This window comes from Eutrema salsugineum, unplaced genomic scaffold (assembly GCF_000478725.1).
Source record: "Eutrema salsugineum unplaced genomic scaffold, Eutsalg1_0 scaffold_10, whole genome shotgun sequence".
Classification (NCBI taxonomy): domain Eukaryota; kingdom Viridiplantae; phylum Streptophyta; class Magnoliopsida; order Brassicales; family Brassicaceae; genus Eutrema; species Eutrema salsugineum.
In genome coordinates this window covers 6,900,036-6,923,832 of record NW_006256908.1, presented here as the reverse complement: position 1 = coordinate 6,923,832, position 23,797 = coordinate 6,900,036, and the positions used below count along the sequence as shown (strand labels likewise).

Sequence of the window (23,797 nt, the reverse complement as noted above, 5' to 3'; positions counted from 1 at the left end):
CCAACTTTATGGCAGAGTTTGATCGACTTAAGATGAAGGATACAGAAACTATTGATGACTTCAGTGGGAAGTTATCAGAGATATCTTCAAAGGCAGCTGTACTAGGAACAAGCATCGAAAAATCTAGACTTGTAAAGAAATTTCTTAAAAGTCTTCCTCGGAATAAATATATAGCTCCGAGATGCCTTGATTTAATCGCCTCCCATACCTTCTTCGCTGTTTCTAATCCGCCAACTTGCAGAATTAGGGTTTCTGGAATTGATTGAAATAGCAAGGCTGTGACTACATCGTTTTTTTTTACAAGTCTAGTGTGTAAAAAAAAGCAGAGAAAGATAAAGACGCGCGCATAGCATTTTACGAGTTCAGGTTCAGATGTGGAACCCTACATCTCGGCAGGATGATGAAATTCAAAAGAATACTTGCTCAACACTCTACAACGCAAACAAATTATTCCATCCGCTTACTCACACACTCTCTTGAATCTTGATACTATGTTTCAGAACCTTTTGAAACAACCAGAGACTTTCTTTTGTAAGTCCCTCAAGCCACTCCATCATCCTCCTTGGTTCTGGATGATGGGCTGATATTGATTTTCATGAGTAATGGAAATACTAATATATAGGCATATATGCAACTAGTCTATATATTAATCTATCTTTTTGTCAACAGAAACGTGTATGCTATTCACAATGGTATTTTCATTACTTCATATTAAATACTGACCAGGACTATATATAGTCAACTTCCACACTTTGTACCATTTTTTGTTTGTTTGTTCACACATGTGTAACACGTAAGTTTTAACAAAGACCAAATAAAGAAATAAAATGATTAGTCACCCGTTACTTAATTTTCGAATTCGGAAACTGCACGAGCATATCGTCGTGAAAGAAAGAGATAAGCCTCATATATCTTCTATCATTTTTTTTCATAAAATGTAAGGCATGTTGTTATAGTATACAATAGAAAATAATGATGACATTTTTGTGAGTGCCAAATACTCAAGTAACGAGATAGCCGTCATTATTGACAACTTGTTTGGTAGTGTTACGTATATATAACAAAAGATATGGATGATTCACATACTCAAATGCCAAAGAAAAACAAAAAAAAAATTAAAAATAATAAAATGTCACACTCGCGTCTGCGTTTGCGTTTGCTCACTCTCATTTCCATCCTCTTCATCATCACCACTACAACTACCGATCTTGTCGCTGCTTCTCTCCGATGTCGTCCCGACCAAACCGAAACACTTAAGCGTTTCAAAAACGAGTTTTCATTCTCCAGCAGCTGCAGCGACGACGCCGACTTCTTCCGTGGTGTCACCTGCGATAACGTGACCGGTGCGGTCACCGTTCTAAAGCTCCCCGGAGGATGTCTACGTGGCACTCTCAGACCAAACAGTAGCCTCTTCGAGTTAAGCCATCTACGTTACCTTAACCTCTCTTTCAACAACTTCGCTTCTTCTTCTTTGACCTCTGCTTTTGGTCAACTCAAAAATCTTGAAATCTTGCTTCTCTCCTCTAATGGCTTCATAGGTCAAGTTCCTTCCTCTATACGTAACCACACCAAATTAACCCAATTGCAGCTTTCTCACAACAAGCTCACAGGTGATTTAACCTCACTTGTACAGAATCTAACAAAGCTTTCAGCTTTAGACCTTTCTTATAATCAATTCTCTGGAACCATACCTTCTTCTCTCTTTACTTTGCCTTTCTTGTCTTATCTTGATTTGAGTGAGAATCATCTCACTGGCTCACTTGAGATCCCTAATTTTTCCTCTTCTAAGCTCCAGATTCTCATGCTCTCTTTTCTACACTTAAGCCACCAAATTGACTTGAGAATCTTCTCTCCTCTCAAATCTTTGTCATACCTTCATCTTTCCGGAAACAGTTTGACACCAACGAGTGTGGATTCAGACATCGACTTTACAAAGACCCTGAGGATCTTGCTCTTGTCCGGATGCAACATAAGTGATTTCCCCAGATTCTTGAAGTCCCTACAGAATCTAGAGTACTTAGATCTCTCCGACAACAGAATCAAAGGGAACGTTCCTGATTGGCTATGGAGTCTTCCTCGTTTGACCTCGCTGAATCTTTACAACAACTCTTTCACCGGTTTCGAAGGTTCATTGGATCGAGTTCTAGCCAATTCATCGGTGCAGGTCTTAGACATGGCTTATAACTGTTTCAGAGGATCATTCCCTGATCCACCACTCTTTATCATAAACTTGTCTGCTTGGAACAATAGTTTCACAGGAGACATTCCTCTCTCAACCTGTAACCGAACCTTTCTTGATGTTCTTGATCTGTCTTACAACAACTTCACTGGCTCAATTCCTCCATGTATTGGTAATTTCAACATTGTGAATCTCCGGAAGAACAAGCTTGAAGGAAACATTCCAGACGAGTTCTATAGCGGCGCTTCAACGCAGACACTTGACCTTGGATACAATCGACTAACCGGGAAGCTTCCGAGATCTCTCCTGAATTGCACTCAACTAAAGTTTGTAAGTTTGGATCACAACAGAATCAACGATACCTTTCCCTTGTGGCTCAAGGCATTGCCGAGTTTGAAAGTCCTTACTCTACGTTCAAACAGATTCCATGGTCCTATATCTCCACCTGATGATCAAGGCCCTCTTGCGTTTCCTAAGCTCCAGATACTTGAAATATCGCATAACAGATTCACAGGAAGCTTACCAGTGAATTACTTTGCGAATTGGAGTGCAACATCTCTCAAGACGGATGATGAAGAGAGGCTGTATATGGGTGATTATACGAGTGATCGGTTTGGCTATGAAGAAACTTTGGATTTGCAATACAAAGGTCTATACATGGAGCAAGGAAAGGTTCTTACTTTCTACTCGGCCATTGATTTCTCTGGAAACAAACTCGAAGGAGAGATTCCAGAATCTATTGGTCTCTTAAAGGCGTTGATCGCTCTCAACTTATCAAACAACTCATTCACAGGACATATCCCAATGTCTTTCGGTAATGTGACTGAGCTCGAGTCATTAGACCTGTCAGGGAACAAAATTTCAGGAGAAATTCCACAAGAACTCGGGAGACTTTCGTATTTGGCTTACATAGATGTCTCTAATAATCGGCTAACCGGTCAAATACCGCAAGGGACACAAATCATAGGGCAGCCTAAATCCTCATTTGAAGGGAATCTTGGGTTATGTGGTCTTCCTCTTGAAGAAACCTGCTTCAGAGAAAAAATACCATCAACACAAGAGCAAGAAGAAGAAGAAGAAGAAGAAGCAATTTTGAAGTGGAAAGCAGTGGCAATAGGGTATGGGCCTGGGGTTTTGTTTGGATTGGCAATAGCACATGTTGTTGCATTGTACAAGCCTGAGTGGTTCATCAAGAACTATGGTCAGGACAGGCTCAGAGGCATCAGATGCCTTTAGGGCTTTTTTTTTTGTAATTTGATTTTTGAATGTGTATACGTCAAGTTACTCAAAAACATAAATTCTGGTATGTTCTGTTTTACTTTATACTCTTGTCTGATAACAGAGGATATGAAACCACTTAATTAGTTACTTCCATATCAAGTAACGCATTCATATAACTGTAAAACATAAGACATAATAAACTCTGAGACCTGAAACTCTGAGAACCGTCAAAGATGCCTGAAACTGCTCTGTTTTACACTTTTACTAAGGTAAGTACTACAAATTCTGAATTGAAGAAAATTTGTTCTCTTAACATTACCACAGAAAGATCCATCAGGCTTACAACAAACACACAAGTGTAAAGTTTCTTGACTCTAAAACTCAACTCTACTTTCAAAATCAATCATCACCATACGCCTTGAAACAATACCGTTCACGGTAAGGAGCGTTAAAGAAGAGATCCGCCTCTAACCATTTCGGATACCGAACAAGATCTCCAGCCAAAAACTGCATATACCTCTTGCTTCCTTCAGGTACAACTCGAACCTCTCCTTCTTCAATGTAAACCAACTGATCCACCTGCCAATCCCATGGCAACTTGCACTTCCCTGTCTTCCAAACTGACCATCTCGAAACCCCGAGCTCCTCCAACCTTCTCTGTGACACTTTGCGTTCCACTTTAACGTTGTACAGCTCCTCCAATGGTTTCTCTGTCTGCATAGATGTTACCCTAAAGGCTCTCTGAACATACAGGCTGTTTGTTTTCTTGCATTTAGTGATACAACCTGGGAATGGTGTGGCCATTATCAAACTTGCCATGGCTGCTTCTCTTCGAGTCTTTTAATCTAATCCTGTGATACGGAGTTTGGATCTGCAGATTATATAGAAAAGAGACATGAGCATTAAACCCGAGATCTTAAATCCCTAAGACCAACAATGAGATTTCCATAACAAAAATTGAAACATTGTGATGTTAAGTCCTGTAACTCGTGAAACTCGTGTAAAGCAAAGGGCTTTATCATCTAAGCTCTTGCAATAGCTTATGAATCAAGAACACAACGTAAAATAAACACATGTTTCAAGAAATTTGTTTCTGCCCATTTGCTAAAAATCGATTGGAGAATTGAAAGTTATTAGCTTAAGAATCAAGAACACAACGTAAAATAAACTCATGTTCCAAGAAATTTATTTCTGCCCATTTGCTAAAATCGATTGGAGAAATGAAAATTATTCGCACATTCCAGGCCTTACATAATTGAAGAATCATACCAAAATATGAAGAAATATGGGTCGATTAGCAAGAACAAAAATAAGAAAATATACGAAATTGAACCCAAGAAGCTAGAAAGATGTCGACTTCAGAACGTAGGACAATTTCTACACATCGAAATCTGAGTTTTCACCTGTCGATGTAGATGGAACTGTGAGTGAATGTCTTCTCGCTTCAAAAACCCTAAAACCCAGACCCAGAGGCTTATCCAATTTGATTCAATCAATAAGAAAAAGTAGAGGAGAAAATGCAATTTACTGTTACGACCCTAGTATGTTGATATATTTTAATTTTAGACCATAAGTTTATTCTTGAGTTAATGTTACCCAAATGTTTTTATTTTGTTAAACTTGCTCTGTAACGTGTCACATTCTCCGACACATTGAACAAATCTTCTAGTTTTATCACAAGTTTTATCGTTGGATTTTCAAAAGTCCGTCCTGGTTAATTCTCATCTCTGGATTTTGTGGAGCTCATGGTGGTTTTGCAGCTCCAGCAGGTTAATGGGTTCGTTAATTGTGCAACGAGGGCTCGGACTAACCGAGGAAGAGGGAGAGCTTCGACGACAGTGTGCGTTCAAACACAAGTGGCTCCCTCTAGAACCCAGGTCAAGCTTTCTCTTTGTTGAGTTTATTATTTTCTAGGAGTTTCTTTCAGCAAAGCTTGAATCTGCTCCAAAAGTTTCTTGCTTGATGAACTGCTCTGCTCAATTCTCTGTTTGTCTGCTTCTAAGTTTCTGTTGGTTTCCAAGGAAAATGATATTTCCCGCAACATCCGGGGGAAAATGAAATTAATGGCGTAATTGTTGCTTCATATAATCATATGAGAAAAAAGCTGCGAACTTTATCAGAAATAGAGATGATTTTTGCGATCTGCATTGTGATGGAATCGTTACTGGCGTAGTTCACTGATAAAAGTGTGCTCGTATAACTGATTTTCATTGCACAGGAAAAGGAAATTCCATTGCTTTTTTTTTCCAATCTTGTTGTTGTAGTATTGGAATCTTGAGAGCCTTTAAGCATTTGCATACGCACGGTTAACTTCTCTATGAGATGTATTTTTAGCTGAGTATGAGTTTACTCATTTCGATATGCAGAGGATAATGGAGAACATTTCGGTTGGTGGAGAAGCCGGAGGTGCTGGTGGTGCTTACTCTTACAATGCCTTGAAGAGACTTGACAATATTTGGTCCAACATATGCACTCAACCATCAGGTATATAACAAACAATCGTTACCATTCAGATCATAATGAAATATTATCAATTGGTGATGATAGTTAAGTCTTTGCAAAACGTCTTGCAGGACCGCAAGAAACCCAGCAAATTGTTTCCAGGGTTTCTGGTTTTTCTCAAGACTATGGTATGGGGAATAATCTCGTTGGAACCTTTGACATAGCGGTTTGTGGGGGTACTTTGGGGATTTTTCTTGCCACGGCTTTATGTGCCAAGGGGTTAAGAGTTGCTGTGGTGGAGAGAAATGCAATCAAAGGGGTAAATTTTTCAATTGATTATGTGGTTGTGATATGGTCGGATAAGCTATTGCCTAATTCTTTTTTTTTGGTTTGTTGTGATGTAGAGAGATCAAGAATGGAATATCTCAAGAAAAGAGATGAAGGAGCTAACTGAAGCCGGAGTTTTAACAGAAGAGGAGATCGAACAAGTAATTGCTGCAAAGTTCAATCCGGTAAAGCTTCTGTTCAGAAACTAATGCCTTGATGCTCAAAATCCATGGTGCTTATGATTATACTGGAACAAATGCAGAACAGATGTGGATTTGAGAATCTTGGTGATATATGGGTTGAAGATATTCTTAACCTCGGCGTTTCGTGAGTCCTGTCTCCTCTTATTGTCTGATGCAATGGAAAAGAAAAAGCTCCTTAAACTCTGTTAACTTCTGAGAGTGATGAATCATTTTTCCATTTTTTTTGCATTTTGTATAACCAGCCCAGCCAAACTCGTGAAAATTGTGAAACGACGTTTCATTTCTCTTGGTGGAGTCATTTTAGAAGACTGCAGCCTCTCAAGTATCCTCATCTACGATGATTTAGCTGTGAGTTTTTTGATGTCTTTCCCTTGGAACACCCTAATGTATATGACAATTTGACATGCTGATATGATTTGTTTAAACTTTTGGATTGATAGGTTATGCAACTTTCGAAAGGTGACATATTATCTTCTCGTCTGGTCATCGATGCGATGGGAAACTTTTCTCCTATTCTGAAGCAGGTCATATTTTGGCCTAATGGCATAGCTAATCTTACTTCTCATTCGCATGGTTTAAAGTCGAAAAAATATGAATTTTTCTGATTCACTTTTCTTGAGCAAATTGTGTGTTGTCCACTGAACATTTTTCTCATCTCCTAATACTTTTAGATTACCGATTTTCTTCTGCAAACCATTGATGAGAATATCGTTTCTGTTATGTATTCTGCTACAAAAGATTAAAGGTGGTAGAAAGCCAGATGGAATGTGCCTTGTTGTTGGATCTTGTGCTCACGGGTTCAAGGAGAACTCATCAAGCGATGTTATTTATAGTAGTTCATCGGTCACCAAAGTCGCAGATTCCAATGTACAACTCTTTTGGGAGGTAAAAGAATCTTTTATTTTTCCCATCTTACACAATTCTCATAACGACCAAAATTTGGATATTAAATGAGGTTGCTTATTGTTGCTTGAAGGCCTTTCCAGCTGGTTCTGGCCCACTAGACCGGACTACTTACATGTTCACTTACACTGAACCACAATCAACATCTCCGAGTTTAGAGGATTTACTTGAAGAATACTGGAAATTAATGCCGAAATACCAAGTGAGTTTCCATCTTATGTCAACATCATTCAGTTGCGTTTCTTTCTTTTCCTGATGTCTTTTGGTGCAGGGAGTCTCTCTTGATGAATTGGAAATACTGAGAGTTGTATACGGAATCTTTCCTACATACCGAAATAGGTAATACCTTGGCATAAAACTCCAATGATGTTGTGTATCTCTATCATCTATGGAAGTTGAATCTCTTATCATTGGTATTATAATTCTGTTTTTTACCAGTTTCATACGATAATACTCCTGCATTCTGACATATCTAACCCTCTTGGATTGGACTTATCACCAGTCCGTTACAAGCCGCATTTGATCGTGTTCTACAGGTGGGTTTTGTTTGTTCACTTGTACATATGCTACCAAGAAAAACATGCGGCTTGATAATTCGATAAACTGAATGAGCAAAGTTTCACTCTGTTTGCAGTTTGGTGATGCTAGTGGTATTCAGTCACCTGTTTCATTTGGGGGTTTTGGAAGTTTGACCAGACACCTTGCAAGACTGTCCAATGGTATTTACATTTACTCTTTGACCGTACACTTACTGTCTCCATTTGTCAATTGATCATTACATAAATTTTATATAATGAAAGGTTTAAGTATAAGTTACTGATAATCTGATTCTCCAATTTAATACAAAGGAATCTATGAGGCAGTAGATGGAGATTTACTGGACTCGGACAGCTTATCAAAGCTAAATCCTTACATGGTAAAGCTTTTTTGTTATTATTCTTTCTTCCCTGTCAATAACTTCACTGAAGCCATTTATCTTTACAGCCCAACTTGAGCGCATCGTGGCTGTTTCAAAGAGCAATGTCTGCGAAGCAACAACCCGATGTTTCCCCTGGCTTCATCAACGAGCTTCTCCATGTAAATTTCAATTCCATGCAGGTATGTACACCTTATTTTTATGTGGAAACTGGGAGATGAGGGCTTCTGAACTTTGGTTTCTAAGCAATGGTTTCATATATTCTCTTGTAGAGATTGGGCGATCCGGTTCTCAGACCATTTCTACAGGATATAATACAGTTTGGTCCTCTAGCAAAGACATTAGGCCTTGTCATGCTGACCAAACCTCAGATAATTCCATCGATATTCAGACAGGTATATATTCAAACCTGTTGCTGCATCTTTGAGCCAGAAACCCAGAATATGCTCTCCATTTGTTCTTGAAATATGGTTTCTTGGTGATTTCCTCAGGTCGGGATACCTGTTCTGCTTGATTGGTCAGTTCATTTTTTCATGCTGGGCTTGTATACATTCCTCTCTGCATACATCGATCCAGTAATAAGGTGAAATGTTTATGAACCTCTTTGAGGAATTAACACTGGACCGTTGCTTCTACTACCACATTATTGATATTGTGTTCCTGAACCTTCTTGATCTGTTCTGTGTTCCTCAGGCCAGCTTTGGAAGAACTTCCATTAAAGACAAAGTTCCAGTGGAAGAGACGACTTGAAGCCTGGAAATATGGAGCTGGCCTCGATTACGAGTTGTGATTTGTCCATCTTTCTCAAGAGTGATACCCTCACCAGCATCACCGGCTTTTCAGCGTCGATTTCCAGCTTTTTGAAGTATAAAGATCTATTTTCGGTGCCATCTCAGTTTTAATAGTTTATCATATCTTCCATCTCCAAGACATTGCCATCCATAGTACATATCTATCTTCACAAGCTTCATAAATGACTGACTTCTCTAGCTCTTCATGCATATATATATAGAATCAACATCTCAGTCCTTAGATTTGGTTCACAAGGTTCTAGAAAACTCCCAAGGCTTTTTTCTCTGAACAGCAATTGCTAATAATATAATATACCAAAGGAGCCGAGCTTTGTTTTCTTTACCTCGTTGACAAAATGGTCGCTTGCTCAATACCAAATGATCATACTCCAAAAGCAACGTTCGATACACACCACAACCCAAGTCTGTCAAAGAATCTTCCAGTAACAAAAAAGGTATTGATTTAAGTAAGCGACTTCAACCATCAACAGGTGGATCTCAGGGTTTACCAGTCCAAACAGATCGTAGTTTGACGATCATGTTCTAAGTCTCAGGTGAATGCAAACTTCCAACGAGTGCAGTGTAAACCTTATAATCTATTGTAAACCCTTTCCTTTTCATCTCATCATACAATCCAAAGGCTTCGTCTGATTTTCCAGCTTTGGACAAACCCGAGATCATCACCGTATATGTTACAGAACTCTGGTCCAAACCCTTCGACCCCATCTCGCCAAAGAGTCTCATTGCTTCGTCCACGTTATCAGCAATACATTCCCCGTGTATGAGCGACGTGTAGGTATATGAATCCGGATCCATCCCTTTTGCTTCCATGTTGTCCCTTAGTTTACGGGCTTCCTTTACTTTCCCCTGCTTGCAGTACGCATATATCATCACATTGTACGTGACAGCGTTGGGCTGTGCTCCCTTGCTACTCATCTCCACAAATAGCCTCTTTGCCTCCTTAATATTCCCTTCTTTGCAGTAAACATCGATCAAATTAGTGTAACAAACAGTGTTAAGCCTCACACCACCTTCCATCATCCTGAACAGCCATTGCTTTGCCTCATCATACCTTTTTAATCTATTCAAACAGCTAGCAATGGTGTTAAAAGTGAAAACATCAGCTTCAAACCCTTTCTTCTCCATCACATCATAAATCGTCAAAGCTTCATCAATCATCCCTTTCCTGCAATACCCATTAATCAATGTATTGAATACCACCTGGGTGATATCAACTCCTCGGCTTTGCATCTCGTTCATCAATATCTCAGCTGCACCCATTTCCCCTACCTTACACACACCATCGATAAGCGCACCATAAGTATGGCTACTCGGCGAAAGGCCTTTCTCTGTCAATTCATCAAACAACAAAAACGCCCTTTTTATATCACCCTTTCTGCAATTCCAACTTATCAGAGAAGTATACAAATGGATATCAGATTCTATTCCTCTCTCACGCATTTCATCAAACAGTTTCTCCGCATCAACCATTTTCCCATTCTTGACGCTAAATTCCATCAGAAGCGTATACGTAACTTTGTTATACGCCACTCCATGCTTCTTCATCACCTTCAAAATCCCTTCTACACCAGAGAAGTCTCTCTGTTTAACGTAAGCATTGATGATGGTGTTGTAAGTATAAGCTTCAGGTTTGATTCCTTTGCTGGAGAACTCTTTTATCAGTTTCTTACTCTTTTCAACTTCGCCTCTTCTGCATAATCCTTCGACCACAATCGTCAATGAATAAACAGTGATTCTCACTCCAGAATCAACCATTCGCCTGAAAATGTCCAAACAGAGATCAATTCTCCGGCGTTTCTTCGCCGCCACCAGAAATACAATGCAGGATCTCTCGTCGATTTTCAATCCCTTCCCGACCATGTAATCGAAAACCTTTAAACCCTCTTCGAACATTCCGTTATCCACATAAACCCTAAACACCAAATCGAAAAACGTTTCCGAAAATTCAAGCTTTCCTTCAGAAATCTCACAATCCGCCATCGCCGATCCTAAATTCTCAACCGGACGCCCGTAAAACCCGTCGGAAGCAACCGAATTCAGAAGAGATTTCATCTCGTGGAATCTCCGGTCGGAGTATAGCCGGTGAGCTAAGGTGACAACCGCCGTGAGATCGGGTCTGAGACGGGATTCGAATGTTCGGAGAAACTTGAAGAAGTCGATGCAGGATTGAGTGGGAAGAGTAGGTTTCGATAGAACGAGGCGGGTTACATTTGAATTCAGGTTAAAGAGAAGCGATGGGTTCGATTGGAGTTTCTTGATGCTGGATTTCTCCAGGTACGCCGTGATTCTTCTGGCGGTTTCTCTGTCTGAAATCAAAACCGGAGAAGATCTCTGCTTCTGAGTTACAACGTTGAAGAGTCGCGAGAGTTTGCCGGAAGAAATGCTTCCTATCTCTTTGTTCATGATTTCTCTGCTACAGAGGTAACTCACGCAGGAAGATTCAAATACTACACTTCACTTCCACAAAACGGTGTTAAGTGACCACAAAAAAAAAAAAAAAAAAAAACAGTGTAGAAATAGCAAAGTTTAACCTTATTTTATTTATTTATAACAAGTCAATTCCTTTTTTTCATACAAAAATTTATTTATAATAATAAAAGAGTGATTTGCGTCAATATTATTCCGAGGATAAATTTGCACTAATACCCTAAAACTAATAATTGTTGGTGAAACTTTTTTTTCATACAAAATTATCGTTAAGTCAAAGTTTTTGTTTTCACATAATCAAAAAGACATTGATTCCTATACCGAGACCTCACGTATCTATGTACTTCCCATTTGTGATATGGTTGGTCCATAGAACAACATGGAGCCATTATCTCCTTACCAGTGCATCCCACCTCCTTCTGGAAAGACAATTCTTATACATTCTCTCTTTATAAAGCCCACTAAGTTAGCAAATTGTGCTACATATCACTTACCAACTTTTTTTCTTTCTTTCCCTTTTCTTTACCTACCAACTTATGCTAGAGCGAATTGTGTTTTTCCCTTTCCAACTCCACATTTTAGATCAGTCTTGTGATCCCATTTTGATTCGAGCATCGAAGAACTTTAAAAGAAAGTCTTTCAAGGTTGCACAAAAAGGAGTATCATTTTAAAAATCTTTTTTATAACAACATCTTTTAAGAGACATGATTGATCCTTCATCCTTGAAGTGCATGTCATCACTTGTGTAAAAATTATGATATGTCAATGAAGACATTGTTTCTACTTTCTAATATGTATGTATACGACTTTGAATTGGTCTTTTCGGGATTAAAATGTCTTGTGCTATAATTGTTATCAAGAAAACAACTATACCCTTTTTTCCATTTTCAACTTCATAATAATTTTGTTGATCAAAAGTTGATTTTTCTTATTGTTGAATAAACAAATATTGCGCATGCGCGAAACACTAAAAGTAAATTTAAGAAGTTATGAAAATAAATGGGAGCAAATAATTTGGTGATTTCGTCCTACCTTTTTTATCTAATATATGAGAGAACCAAATCTCTAGTTTTTTGGGTCGAAAATCTCAAGCTTAAAACTTAAAACACAAGTTAAACTAATAAACATTTACTCAAAAATTTCAGACAAAACTCGAATGTTCATAAAGTGGATTAGATAGTCAAATCTTGTCAGCCGCAACCATAAACCAAATCATTAAACCACAATTTTCAACATCAACCAATTCAATGATAATCTTTTTTTTCCATAGTAATTAAGCTTGTTACATTTTGCCCACACCCTTTTATATGTTTACTAATGATCGGCTAATTATTGAAAATAACTTATTGACGTCTAGAAGACAGTTTAACAGTGATTGCAGAGGAGATATTAACGTTAGAGACAACTCCTAAAACTATCTCCAATGGTGATGAGTTTATTTTGGGGTTTAAACAAATAAATATTAATATTATAATGTAGTATAATTATTTAATTAAATTTTAATTCAAGTATAGAACCTCTAAAGATAGAGTTCTCAAATAAGAGTTTTAAGAGCATGTTCAACCCTGAATCACTTTAAAAGGTTTTTATCAAAATTTTATTAATAACTTTTTCCAAGTTTAGAAGTTAAAAACTTCTCCATTTTTTATGATTCCAACTCTGAACTCTCTCTTCTTATTCTTCTTCTCCTTCTTCTTCAGAAAATCACAGAGAGAAAAGCATCAAAACTCAAAATTGTCAGATACAAATCATGAATCCTCAAACTTCAATGCTTTAAACATCGACGCTACTGAATCAATCCTCTCCCTCCTCCCAATCCCTTCTCTTGTCCGTTTCTCCTCCATCTAAAAGCTATGGCGATCAATCATCACCCCTCTTCCTCCTTCCCCTTCTTCGCCATGGCTCTTCCTCTTCGGTATCCACAACACCTCCTCCTTCCACAACAAATCCTTCACCTTTGACCCTCTCTCCCACTCTTTGCTCCGTCTTCCCTCCGCCTCTTTCCCTTCCATCCACCTCGTCGGCTCCGATCAATTCCTCTTCACCACCGCTCTTCGATTCTCCTTCTCTTCCATTTTCAAACCTCGTTGGCGTCTCACTTCCCTTATTTGATTTCCCCGAATTAGCCCTCTTTTGGCGAAGTTATGCAGAAGAGACAAGGAGAAGTGTCTGATGTGTGTCGAGGAAAGAGAGACCCAAAAGGTTTTCTCAAAAAAATATTCGCTCCAACCAATTATATAACGCCACGTCACTCTTGAACTCCATCAGGTTCTACGAACTTTAATATTAGAACCGGTTCAAGCAAAAAGTGAGCTTATCTGATTAAAATAAGTCCAAATAATGTTTTGAATCCCTGCTTTGAACCCCTTCCAATCTTGCGTTGGACTTGGTCTAAAGATTGATTCTTATTTTTTAATTATTTTTTAATTTATTTTTAATCCTCTAAAATTTAAAAACTCTTCTAAGAGCTTCCAATTGGAGGCGATATAGCCTGTGAACTCACTACTCTACTATAAATCTTCTATCTCTCGTCTGCACTTAGATTAAACAAATGCTAGACTAATCAACTATAGTATTGTATAATCTGTTATTAACCATATAAGCAACCATATATGTAGATATACATTTATTTGGGGCACACAAGTTACACACCTAACATACATATGATCAAATTTAATCGATCTGGATTGTTGAAAGTATACATACTTAACCTCATTCGAAAACTTCTACATCAACACTAAGTTATATAGGATCGAGTATTTATACATTCATTTCGCATATATTCTGTTTAACAACAAGGAGAGGGATATAAAAAAGGGAAAACAAGATAAAAAGAAACTAATTAATTACATGTTGCCGGCGACGAAAAAGAAACCATTTTTTATCGCTTGTTATGTAAAGGATTTGACCCCGTCGGAATCTTTCTCTTCTCCAGCTTGAATTCTCCGGCGCCGATTACACGTGTGGCATAAGAGTGGAAAAACCCTCTGTCTCTTCCAGAAGGTCCGGAGGAAAAGCTCCGTCTTCCTTCAATATGAATTCTTGGAGCTTTAGGGAAAATAGAAACGAGAGTGAAGAGAAGTACAAAGAGACAAAGAAGTCGAAACCGAATCATTTTCTTTTTGTTTGTTTGTTTGTTTAGTTTTTTTCTTTTTGGTTCTTGTTTCTCTTAAGGAAGGTGAGGAATTAGAATAGTAAACCAAAAAACAATGAAGTGAAGAAGAAACCTCTTTGAAAACAGATGGTTGCGAGCGATTATGAGAATTTAATTGATGCACAAACTTCCATATGGTTGTTGCATTATTTATTTATTTATATATTCATGTGCGAACATGGATGGTCCACTTCATAAAGTCACCTCCTAACAACTTCATATTTTGATCTACACAAGGTTTTTTATCCCAAATTTCTGTCTACACAATTTACGGCTATACGCCATTATGTGCATGTTTTAAATTTCTTTTACTTCTATGTAATAAAATTTCAAATATCATACGCACATTTATTTGGTGTTGTTTAATACTGTATATAATATCCACCGGTTGAACCTAATTTATATGCTTGAATTGCTATACAATAATAGTTTTGTGGAGGGATGAAATCATGGCTGCTTCAAGGACCACAGTGCAGACTAAAATAAATGTTATGATTACGAACCAAAAAAATCCATATAGTAGATGAAGAGATTCCTCCTCTAGACCTTTTTCTTCTTAAGAGGAGGTTCTTCCATAGTGAAATCCATACCATAGAAGAAGAAGAAGAAGAATTCTGCATATGCAAAATGATGAAACAATTTGAATAGCTGCATTTTTTGTTGTGTGAATATTTCAAGAGGAAAATGAATCATGAAAGGTAAAGTTACTTGTTACTTGTAAGACATATTATTTCCTACTTAGCTTTTTAAAAGAAGTAATGAATGTCCGTAAGAAAACAAAATCTTTGATTTAACATTAAATATATTTGATAATCAAAATTGGAAACTAGGCGCATCACACTAAACTAGACACATAAATCCTCAAAAGATTTATACAATGGAATCAATGGCGAAGACCAAAACAAGAAGATGGATAATCAGGTATGTGGTGGATTATACGTAATGGTTTAGTTGTCCAAGCTTTCTAAACCCTCTTGTAATTCATGATCGTGACGCTAAAAGTTAATTATAAAAGCTTATAGACAGGAAATATATCTATATATATATATAATATGTTTTTTATTTTATTTTTGAGATATAATATCTTTATCTTCATTCTTCAGGAAAAAGAGTCAAAAGCAGTAATGGGCCGAGATATTGGGCCTTAAATTGCTTAACATTCACTCGGGTCTCTCATGAACCGCCCAGCCAAATCTCCATATAACCAAATCTCCATCCGCCATTCCCAGTTCTTCGAGGATTCATTCAGTAATCGACAGTGAAAGAGCCAAGAGAGACAGAGAGAGCGAGGGGATTTTGTAGCGTGCAAGGAGATCGATTTATAAGCTATGGATAGAGAATGGGGCTCGAAGCCAGGGAGCGGAGGCGCCGCCTCGGGCCAGAACGAGGCCATCGATCGCCGTGAGCGTCTCCGTCGTCTTGCTCTTGAAACAATAGACCTTGCCAAGGATCCCTATTTCATGCGAAATCATCTTGGAAGGTATGTTTCTTTATCAGATTTGTGGCTGATCTTGTATGACTTATGTTTTCATGATAGCTCTGGAGTTGATTTGATTAGTGTTTCTCCAATTAGGGTTTGTCACTGATTAATTCTTGTTTTGTGTTGTGAAGCTATGAGTGCAAACTGTGTCTAACGCTGCATAACAACGAAGGAAACTACTTGGCGCATACTCAAGGTAAGAGGCATCAGACAAACTTGGCAAAGAGAGGTGCACGAGAGGCCAAGGATGCTCCTACTAAGCCACAGCCACTCAAGCGCACTGTCACAGTTCGCAAATCAGGTAATTAGCTGTTTTACGTGTTGACCTTAGTTATTGGATAAGATGAGAAAGTGATTGGTCTATATAAGTTATTATCTCTTATGGAGGACTATGTAATTGCAGGATTCTATGTCTTTGCTTAATATTCAGCTTTGAAGGTTTGGTTGATTATTATTTCTCCATTGTTTACTATCTGCTTTAGAGGCTTGGTTAATCAGTTCTCCGTCTTTTGTATGTTCTTGCAGTTAAAATTGGTAGACCAGGGTACCGGGTTACAAAGCAGTACGATCCCGAGTTGAAGCAAAGGTCTCTCTTGTTCCAGGTAAGCATGTGAATTGTTATTACTGAGCTTAATCTAGCATCATTAGAGACTTGTCTAGAGTGAATTCTCAATGTTTCTTTTTTTTGTGTGTGTTTTTTTTTAAAGATTGAATATCCTGAAATAGAGGACAACATCAAGCCAAAACATCGTGTGATGTCTTCATATGAGCAGGTGAGTGTTACAAGTCCTTAATTTCATGCGTCTAGTAAACATACTTTTTTTTCTTCACCAAATTTGCATTCTGAATAATTTTCTGCCTTTTTTTGTTGTGTGCAGAAAGTTGAACCTTATGACAAGAGATATCAGTACCTTCTGTTTGCAGCTGAGCCATATGAAATCATAGCCTTCAAGGTATGCTTCTTTTCTTTATTCATTTCACTCCGCAATTCTTGATTTGTTTGAAGACAGATTTACATTCATTACAGACCTTTGGCTTTAGTATCTTATCATATTTTACTGGAGATTGTGTGCTGATATTGATGGTCATGTTTTTGATCGGTTTCAGGTTCCTAGCACAGAGATTGACAAATCAACCCCAAAGTTTTTCAATCACTGGGATCCAGACTCAAAGATGTTTACTGTAAGTGCTCTTCATCACAACCCCATAGTTTTGTTGTTTCTCTGTAATTGATTGATCAAAAAATGATAAAGAAACTTGTGATAAACAGTTGCAGGTGTATTTCAAGCCGAACAAGCCAGAACCAATCAAGCCTCAGTCTAATGTTGGAGCAAATGGCCTTCTGCCGCCGCCACCACCACCACCGCCTCAAGCTCAACCGCCACCACCTCCTCCATCTAGCTCACTGCCGCCGCCACCACCTCCAATGGCTAATGGTGTTAGGCCTATCCCACCACCTCCCCCACCAGCTGGAGGTTTCGGACATCCGAACATGTGAAAGTGAAACTAGCAATGTTAGAATCAACTATAAACAGTTACTCTTACATGGTTTATCTTGAGAGAAAGTGTGTGCTCTTTGACCGAGGAAAATCAATCTATTTTGAGTCTTGACAATGGATTCTTAAAGCGATGTATTAACTCTCTTGACACGTTTTGATTCTCTGTTTTTAAAATGAATTGTCAATTTTGTTTTGTACTGGATAAATTTCAGTTGACATGTCGGTTAACTCATAACCAATTTTTAACTGAATCTATCAATCCTTAGACCGGACCTGGGATATGTAATTTGTTTCTGGCTCCTGATGACGTAAAAGCAAAAAAGAGCAATGACGTCGAATGTGGTACGCACTATCTCTATAATAATGGGGGGTAATTATGTACATACACATTTGAAAAGCATCACTGAAATTCAAAACAGCGAAGCGGAGGGAAAATCGAAATCCCTAAATCCCAAATTCTCTCGATCCACAAAGCTCCGTTGAACCCAACGGACGGATTTTCGTCGTCTCTGTTCTTCTAAGGGCAACAACCGTACGATCTCTCGTCCAGCATACTTTTTCTCACATACAAGCTTTTTTTTTTTGTTTCTCTAGCCATGGAGGAAGCCTTAACTCCAAACCCTAAGCAAAGGCCAATTTCGACGACGACTCGAATCCAGGCTCCGACAAGTCCATTTTTCTTGGGATCCAACGATGACAGGTTGGAACGGGAACAAGCTCGCGCTGCCAGAGTCGCCGCTAGCCGTCGTAAGTCCATCGTTTTCGCTCGTGGGCCTCAGCCTGAGAAGGAATCCGATCCTTGCTTTGACAAACAGCAGATTCTCGAGTTGTTTCAGAACTGTATCAAATTGGCCAGCGAAAACGTAAGTAATCGACTTCTGTCTTTTTCCATACTCATATGAAGTGGAAAATTCGTGCTAAAAGTTTCTTCTCTTAGAATTTGGTATTGGGTTAATATGTCGTCTTTCACTCAGTATAATCTCTGTTTGGACTGATGGAGGTTTTTCATTATGTTCTGTGGGTTTTGTGTTGAACAGAAAATCAACCAAAAGAACACTTGGGAGTTGAATTTGATCGACCATCTTTGTGAGATAATTAAAGTGGAAGATGAGAATACTTCAGAAACTAATTTTCAAAAGGTAAGCTTCCCATTTCATTCTTCTTTGGATTTTTTAAAACGCTGGTTAGACTTTTAAGAATACCCACACACTAAAAAAAACTTAGAGTTCGGAATCGTGTTAAAGAAATATTTGTGTTCGTCCAAGGCAGGCAAGTTGCACTCTTGAAGCTGGAGTTAAGATTTACTCATTGAGGGTAGACTCAGTTCATTCAGAAGCATACAAGGTCTTGGGTGGAATTACTCGAGCTGGTCAAGATGACAGCGGAGGTTAGTTTGAAATCTTTCACATAAAAACCTATCTTATCTTTAGCACTTGCTTTAAATCTGCCAGTGTAAGCTTTTTTTAACAAATCATTTAGCTTTGTTAGTTTGTGGTGATGTTTATTCACTTATTTTGGTTAACTGGGTTTGCTAAACTAATCTTGAGATTCATGAGCTACACAGTCGAATATGTATCTTACTGTTTGACTTCTATATGAGAATTTAAAATAACTGAAGATCGTTAAAAAAGGGAACCTCTGAATAACTACAATTTTTCTTTAGCTCAAATTTCTGAAGAAGGCACTGTAAGTAAATTTTTATCTTGGGTTATTTTCTGATGTTTCTTCATGAACCTAGATAACGAAGATGCCGCTGGTTCTGTAGTAAATGCAACTAACCAAAAGAAACAGGCAGAGAAAAAGGTACTTCATATAGAAATCCCAATTTTGGATATAGTAGATGACATTACTTACTAATGAGTTTTAAACTTGCAGTTATCGCCTTTATCAACACTGGAACCATCCTTTGATTCCCTTAACGTGAAGAAGTTCGACGGTAATTTCTTAGCTTGACTCCCTTGTTGTTTGTGAAATGTAAGTTCTGCACGATGATATTTCGTGTTTTTTTTTTTTTTTTTACAGTGGCATTTGCAGTGGATCCCCTTTATCATCAGACTTCAGCACAGTTTGATGAAGGTGGAGCAAAGGGTCTGCTGCTAAACAACTTAGGAGTCTATGGAGGGTGTCAAGTTCTATTTGATTCACAAGAGATCCCTGGAAAGCTTGTTTCGTCTGTAAATCAGCATGATAAATCAGAAACAATTGATCTATCCTTTGCTAAAGGTCTGGCTTTATTAACTGATATGCCTCACTGTACCATTGTACTGGTTTTTATTGCACTAATTTTCATCTGATGTCGTGGTTTATTTTGTAGAATTTGTGGAGCAAATGGTCCTAAATATGCGACAGAAGGATGAGATTGTACCATCTCTTCGGACTATAATCAATCAATTTGATGAAGAGAATCAAAGACCAGCTGATACGTTTTCTTGTGGTCAGAAGACGGCTGAGTCATTTGATATATCACATGGTAATGAAGCTAGCTATGCCGATGACGATGAAGGATATGATAACTTTGGACCTTCTTTTGATGATGAGGGTCAATCTGGTGCTGCTGAGGAAAACTTTGGCCTCAATGATGCAGAGCCAGCATATTCAAGTTTTCTCGAGGTTCTTACCATCACCCTTCTAGAGTTCACTTGTTTATTTTCATTGCTACCGCGAAAACCTAATGCTGCTGTTTTTACTTTGCAGGAAGTTGAACCAGCCTCACTGCAAGACCTGGATTCAGATGATAGATTTGAGAATATTGATGACTATCTTTTTTTGTCGTTGGGAATTTCATCTAAGCAGAATTCTTGGGCAGGTCCTGATCACTGGAAGTATCGAAAAACAAAAGGTATGCACTTTATATCTCCAGTTTCAAGCGATAACAGAAGTCCTCTTAGTTATCTACTTTGTCTTAGGGTTTACATTCTCTGGACTATTTTGCAGGTCCAGATGACCACCCTGCTTCAGAAAACGGATCTTCTCCACCTGCAAAGAAAACCAGGAAAAAAAAGCAAGCAGAGCCTGAAGTAGATTTTACAAAAGCTTTGGAGGTGGAAATACCTGATATTTTTGCCCCTCCAAAAAACCCAAAGTCTTTACTTCTCCCAGCAAGTAGAGCCCCTTGTCAAACAAAGCTTCCAGAGGATTGCCATTATCAACCTGAGAATCTAGTAAAGCTATTTCTACTACCGAATGTTATGGTATGGCTTGCTTAACACTTACCCAGTCACTATTTGCTAGTTTTTTTTCTTTTTCTTCATTATGTGTCTGAAGTAACTCTTCTGAACGGTAACAGTGCATTGGGAGGAGGAGAAGAAAATGCTCAGGTAACAAATCCAGTCATTAAGATAATCATCACTCTTGGTGTCCTTTTGGAGTTTCTGTGGGACATACCAGCGTCTTTGTTATATTGACCTTTATAAGATTTTCTTTTACGAAGGAAGGTGGCTTCAGCAAATTTTGGTGAAATTTGTTTTGCGATTGTGAAAAACTATTTATCTTCCACTGTTTTGTTATTTGCATAATTCCAGGTGAAACTACAAGGCAACAGTATGATGATTATGAACATGCGGAATCCTGGGAAAATGATAATGTGTATGATGACGCCCCATTTGATAATGGAAATGATCAAAGTGATGCGGAGGATACCAACTCATTGATTTCTCAGCCGCGCCAGGTATGAATCTTGATGTGCATATGGTAATGGTGTTACGAATCATTTCACAAGGCTGTAGCTATCTGTGGTCAGCAATGAAACATTGTTGTAATTTTCCTACACAAATGATGCTTTAGGTCAACAAAATTGACGTGCAATATGATAAAGCTTCAAAACAAGTTGATGTTCAAGTGCTAAAGGAAACTCTTTGGGATTGTCTTCAGGAATCTCCTCAACCACCAATTCAGGTTTAACTAATAGAAACTTAGCTCCTACTTTCTGTTTCTATTGTCCTACAACTACTCTGAGAAGCTCTCTTATGATCTCTGTGAGACATGCTTGTAGCTCATATCAGCCATGTTTTGTCAACATATGATCTAGAATCCGCACACATGCATACTGTTTAGTGTACCTTTTCGGCTTTTATAGTTCCATGCTCTAAACAAACTCAGCATGCTCGAGAATAGCATCACCTTCCTCGTTTTTTCTCCCCATTTCTGTGATGATATTGATATTTTCTGACTGTGGCAGGATGAGGAACACCAACAAGAACCACATGGAAGTAGATCTTTCAAAGAGCTATTGGCTAGCTTTCCAGATGATTGCCAAGCAGCTGCGGCAACCAAAGACATCTCACCACATCTATGTTTCATCTGCTTGCTGCATTTGGCGAACGAGCACAATCTCAGCCTCATTGGCTCTCAAGAACTGGACGATCTAACAATACACCTTGCCTGAAGGAAAGTGAAGAGAGACCAAGAAGGGAAACCAAGTGTTTCATGTTGCTACGCCTAATAAGTTTTATGTAGTAGTTCAATGTACTGACTTGATTTGTAATAACTTGTTCAAAATTTATTAATCCTTTGTTGTTTTGGTACAATGATCTCCATCAGAAAAGTAAAAGACAATAGTAGTATAAATCAAATTCACAGTTATACTGAAATGCTCTTTCGTGTGATAAGGAAACAAAATCTTAGGTGGTGTCTCTAAGAAGCCTGAACACTGCTTTTGGATTTAACAGTTGACTTGGTGGCTCCATCTCTCCATCCTTTCTGACGAGCTCTCAGTTCCCACATAGAAGTCATCTTCTTCTGCTCTGTAAGTGCTTTTTCAGACTTCTCTCTTGCTTCTTCACAAGTTTCCATACCTGAGTTACACTTATCTGCCTCCTTTAGGAAAGATGACGCTATCTTCTTGGCCTCTAGCAGAGCCGTGTCTTCTCGTTTGTGTTTCTCCATCGATTTTGCTTCACGTTGCTTCAGTTCCTCCGTTAAGAGTTCGGCGTAGTTCTTCTCTGTGTCTTCGTTCACATCTGGATCATGCTTTGCACAATCTGCGTATCGACAAGATGTTCTTAACAGACCGTTTACCAAAAACATAGTCAAGATAATATTCTTCCGAGACTGACAGGAACCATCTAGTGCTAAGGATTATTACAGAAAAGTGACTGGAAACTCACCCGCGAAAGATCCATTGCTGAGTCCTGCAGCAAAATAAAACAAGTAAAAAGGATTAGGCGTTTTTCTTTGCATCATTCAAAGAGAAAGTTTGAATGTCATGTCTAGAGAAGTAGAAATGGTTAATTGAGAACTCTGTAGATAGCCAATAAGCAATGATACAACCACACCACAAGTCAGATATCACGAACAGTAGCCTGCAAACTTCAAATCTCTATGATACCAAACTATAGCCTAAACTCATAAGTGCTTACTTATCAAACCAAATAATCTCATGAGACACAATTCTTGTAGATCTGCACAAGTGAACACAGAGTAGCACTAAAGTCTATCTTTAAACTCAATTTCTAATTCAAGCTGAAGCATGCGATCTTGTAGCTCAGACCAACTATTACTGATCCTAACTTCCAATTTTCAACAATACCAAGATAAAGTAAAAGATTCCACCTTTTCTCAGCGAAATCAGTAAACTTTACATCCGATCTAGCAAGATCCAATCAAGTGGGCAACACAAAAACAAAAAGCTTGAGTCTTTGTTTACCTTTGGGGATGGTGAGAGTAGGCAAGGAAGAGCAGTCGCAGACGCAAGGAGAGCAAGAAGAGGTGGAAGCGACCAAGGCTTCGGTGAGGTGCCAGTAGAGCGGTGGACCAACTATGTAGCCAATCATGCTTAGCGCCAGCAAAGCCAGCCCGACTTTTAGCGCCGCCGTGTGCTTCGCCATACAAGATCTGGGTTCTTCACAAAGATTCGAAATTTGAGCTGGGTTTTGCTCGAATTTAGCTCTTGCAGTGGAAAGTAATTGGATTCCAGACTCTAATTGACTATGAATCGCACTTAAATTTTGTCGGTGGTGTTTAATACAAATGTTTCAATGTGTGTGTGTGTGTAAACTGCTTTTTGACTAAAGGAAGAAAAGAAAAAAAAAGTGTAGCAGCCTAAAAAAGAACATGAAGCAGATCCTTTTTTTTTTTTTTCTTTTGGTTCCTGCAGGTGAAAGTAATGATAATAATCATATGAGTAATATCAATCATCAAGTTGCAAATTAAGCAAATCCTTTCTTCCTCTGGAGAAAGAAAAACAAAAAAAATAACTTGAAAGGTGAAATGAAAGAAGATAGAAAATGGGTTCAA

The 23,797-nt window shown here is 38.3% G+C and overlaps 7 protein-coding genes across 9 annotated transcripts; 4 read left to right on the top strand and 3 right to left on the bottom strand.

Annotated features, from left to right (window-relative positions):
* Positions 1 to 1,103: 1,103 nt before the first annotated feature.
* LOC18027473 (receptor like protein 42) lies at positions 1,104 to 3,477 on the top strand. 2 transcript variants are annotated; one of them, XM_024160909.1, is made up of 3 exons: positions 1,407 to 1,416; positions 1,539 to 1,610; positions 1,894 to 3,477. In XM_024160909.1, exon 3 carries the CDS (start codon positions 2,174 to 2,176, stop codon positions 3,413 to 3,415), a length of 1,242 nt encoding a protein of 413 aa, XP_024016677.1. In that variant the 5' UTR covers positions 1,407 to 1,416; positions 1,539 to 1,610; positions 1,894 to 2,173; the 3' UTR covers positions 3,416 to 3,477. The 2 variants fall into 2 exon arrangements, with proteins under 2 accessions (XP_006410396.1, XP_024016677.1); XM_006410333.2 differs by having other exon boundaries at positions 1,104 to 3,477.
* Positions 3,478 to 3,616: 139 nt separating this feature from the next.
* Positions 3,617 to 4,920, bottom strand: LOC18027472. The gene is made up of 2 exons (XM_006410332.2): positions 4,804 to 4,920; positions 3,617 to 4,271 (listed from the first exon to the last, which is right to left on the bottom strand). Exon 2 carries the CDS (start codon positions 4,217 to 4,219, stop codon positions 3,800 to 3,802), a length of 420 nt encoding a protein of 139 aa, XP_006410395.1. The 5' UTR covers positions 4,220 to 4,271; positions 4,804 to 4,920; the 3' UTR covers positions 3,617 to 3,799.
* Positions 4,921 to 5,054: 134 nt separating this feature from the next.
* LOC18027471 lies at positions 5,055 to 9,192 on the top strand. Of its 2 annotated transcripts, XM_006410331.2 has the most exons (17): positions 5,055 to 5,277; positions 5,767 to 5,884; positions 5,974 to 6,161; positions 6,247 to 6,354; positions 6,432 to 6,496; positions 6,615 to 6,720; positions 6,813 to 6,896; positions 7,111 to 7,257; positions 7,349 to 7,477; positions 7,547 to 7,614; positions 7,778 to 7,811; positions 7,910 to 7,994; positions 8,124 to 8,191; positions 8,260 to 8,373; positions 8,464 to 8,586; positions 8,683 to 8,774; positions 8,885 to 9,192. In XM_006410331.2, exons 1-17 carry the CDS (start codon positions 5,146 to 5,148, stop codon positions 8,979 to 8,981), a joined length of 1,758 nt encoding a protein of 585 aa, XP_006410394.1. In that variant the 5' UTR covers positions 5,055 to 5,145; the 3' UTR covers positions 8,982 to 9,192. The 2 variants fall into 2 exon arrangements, 1 of the variants encoding a protein (XP_006410394.1); XR_002896518.1 differs by lacking the exon at positions 8,885 to 9,192 and having other exon boundaries at positions 7,714 to 7,811; positions 8,683 to 8,732.
* Positions 9,193 to 9,323: 131 nt separating this feature from the next.
* LOC18027470 (pentatricopeptide repeat-containing protein At2g32630) lies at positions 9,324 to 11,406 on the bottom strand. Its single transcript, XM_006410330.2, has one exon. It carries the CDS (start codon positions 11,404 to 11,406, stop codon positions 9,526 to 9,528), a length of 1,881 nt encoding a protein of 626 aa, XP_006410393.1. The 3' UTR covers positions 9,324 to 9,525.
* Positions 11,407 to 15,813: 4,407 nt separating this feature from the next.
* On the top strand, positions 15,814 to 17,760 carry LOC18027468 (splicing factor 3A subunit 2). Its single transcript, XM_006410328.2, has 7 exons — positions 15,814 to 16,064; positions 16,196 to 16,365; positions 16,590 to 16,666; positions 16,772 to 16,837; positions 16,943 to 17,017; positions 17,172 to 17,246; positions 17,335 to 17,760. Exons 1-7 carry the CDS (start codon positions 15,913 to 15,915, stop codon positions 17,560 to 17,562), a joined length of 843 nt encoding a protein of 280 aa, XP_006410391.1. The 5' UTR covers positions 15,814 to 15,912; the 3' UTR covers positions 17,563 to 17,760.
* Positions 17,761 to 18,006: 246 nt separating this feature from the next.
* Positions 18,007 to 22,125, top strand: LOC18027467 (condensin complex subunit 2). The gene is made up of 13 exons (XM_006410327.2): positions 18,007 to 18,426; positions 18,601 to 18,702; positions 18,833 to 18,950; positions 19,302 to 19,366; positions 19,439 to 19,499; positions 19,586 to 19,786; positions 19,878 to 20,173; positions 20,258 to 20,402; positions 20,498 to 20,754; positions 20,850 to 20,880; positions 21,085 to 21,230; positions 21,347 to 21,457; positions 21,741 to 22,125. The coding sequence occupies exons 1-13, from the start codon at positions 18,160 to 18,162 to the stop codon at positions 21,945 to 21,947; spliced, it is 2,007 nt and encodes a 668-aa protein (XP_006410390.1). The 5' UTR covers positions 18,007 to 18,159; the 3' UTR covers positions 21,948 to 22,125.
* LOC18027466 lies at positions 22,036 to 23,564 on the bottom strand. The gene is made up of 3 exons (XM_006410326.2): positions 23,208 to 23,564; positions 22,669 to 22,692; positions 22,036 to 22,542 (listed from the first exon to the last, which is right to left on the bottom strand). Exons 1-3 carry the CDS (start codon positions 23,386 to 23,388, stop codon positions 22,196 to 22,198), a joined length of 552 nt encoding a protein of 183 aa, XP_006410389.1. The 5' UTR covers positions 23,389 to 23,564; the 3' UTR covers positions 22,036 to 22,195.
* Positions 23,565 to 23,797: the final 233 nt, after the last annotated feature.

What these genes read in the sequence shown, in the direction of transcription:
- LOC18027473 (XM_006410333.2), top strand. Translation starts at nt 1,130, where the DNA reads ATGTCACACTCGCGTCTGCGTTTGCGTTTGCTCACTCTCATTTCCATC.
- LOC18027472 (XM_006410332.2), bottom strand. Translation starts at nt 4,219, where the DNA reads ATGGCAAGTTTGATAATGGCCACACCATTCCCAGGTTGTATCACTAAA.
- LOC18027471 (XM_006410331.2), top strand. Translation starts at nt 5,146, where the DNA reads ATGGTGGTTTTGCAGCTCCAGCAGGTTAATGGGTTCGTTAATTGTGCA. An exon ending in TGGCTCCCTCTAGAACCCAG is followed by an intron (nt 5,278 to 5,766) that starts GTCAAGCTTTCT and finishes TTCGATATGCAG; the next exon opens with AGGATAATGGAGAACATTTC. An exon ending in CCTTGCAAGACTGTCCAATG is followed by an intron (nt 7,995 to 8,123) that starts GTATTTACATTT and finishes TTTAATACAAAG; the next exon opens with GAATCTATGAGGCAGTAGAT.
- LOC18027470 (XM_006410330.2), bottom strand. Translation starts at nt 11,406, where the DNA reads ATGAACAAAGAGATAGGAAGCATTTCTTCCGGCAAACTCTCGCGACTC.
- LOC18027468 (XM_006410328.2), top strand. Translation starts at nt 15,913, where the DNA reads ATGGATAGAGAATGGGGCTCGAAGCCAGGGAGCGGAGGCGCCGCCTCG. An exon ending in ATGCGAAATCATCTTGGAAG is followed by an intron (nt 16,065 to 16,195) that starts GTATGTTTCTTT and finishes TGTGTTGTGAAG; the next exon opens with CTATGAGTGCAAACTGTGTC. An exon ending in ATGAAATCATAGCCTTCAAG is followed by an intron (nt 17,018 to 17,171) that starts GTATGCTTCTTT and finishes GATCGGTTTCAG; the next exon opens with GTTCCTAGCACAGAGATTGA.
- LOC18027467 (XM_006410327.2), top strand. Translation starts at nt 18,160, where the DNA reads ATGGAGGAAGCCTTAACTCCAAACCCTAAGCAAAGGCCAATTTCGACG. An exon ending in TTCTACTACCGAATGTTATG is followed by an intron (nt 20,755 to 20,849) that starts GTATGGCTTGCT and finishes GAACGGTAACAG; the next exon opens with TGCATTGGGAGGAGGAGAAG. An exon ending in CTCCTCAACCACCAATTCAG is followed by an intron (nt 21,458 to 21,740) that starts GTTTAACTAATA and finishes TGACTGTGGCAG; the next exon opens with GATGAGGAACACCAACAAGA.
- LOC18027466 (XM_006410326.2), bottom strand. Translation starts at nt 23,388, where the DNA reads ATGGCGAAGCACACGGCGGCGCTAAAAGTCGGGCTGGCTTTGCTGGCG. An exon ending in TACTCTCACCATCCCCAAAG is followed by an intron (nt 22,693 to 23,207) that starts GTAAACAAAGAC and finishes ATTTTGCTGCAG; the next exon opens with GACTCAGCAATGGATCTTTC. An exon ending in CAGCAATGGATCTTTCGCGG is followed by an intron (nt 22,543 to 22,668) that starts GTGAGTTTCCAG and finishes GTCGATACGCAG; the next exon opens with ATTGTGCAAAGCATGATCCA.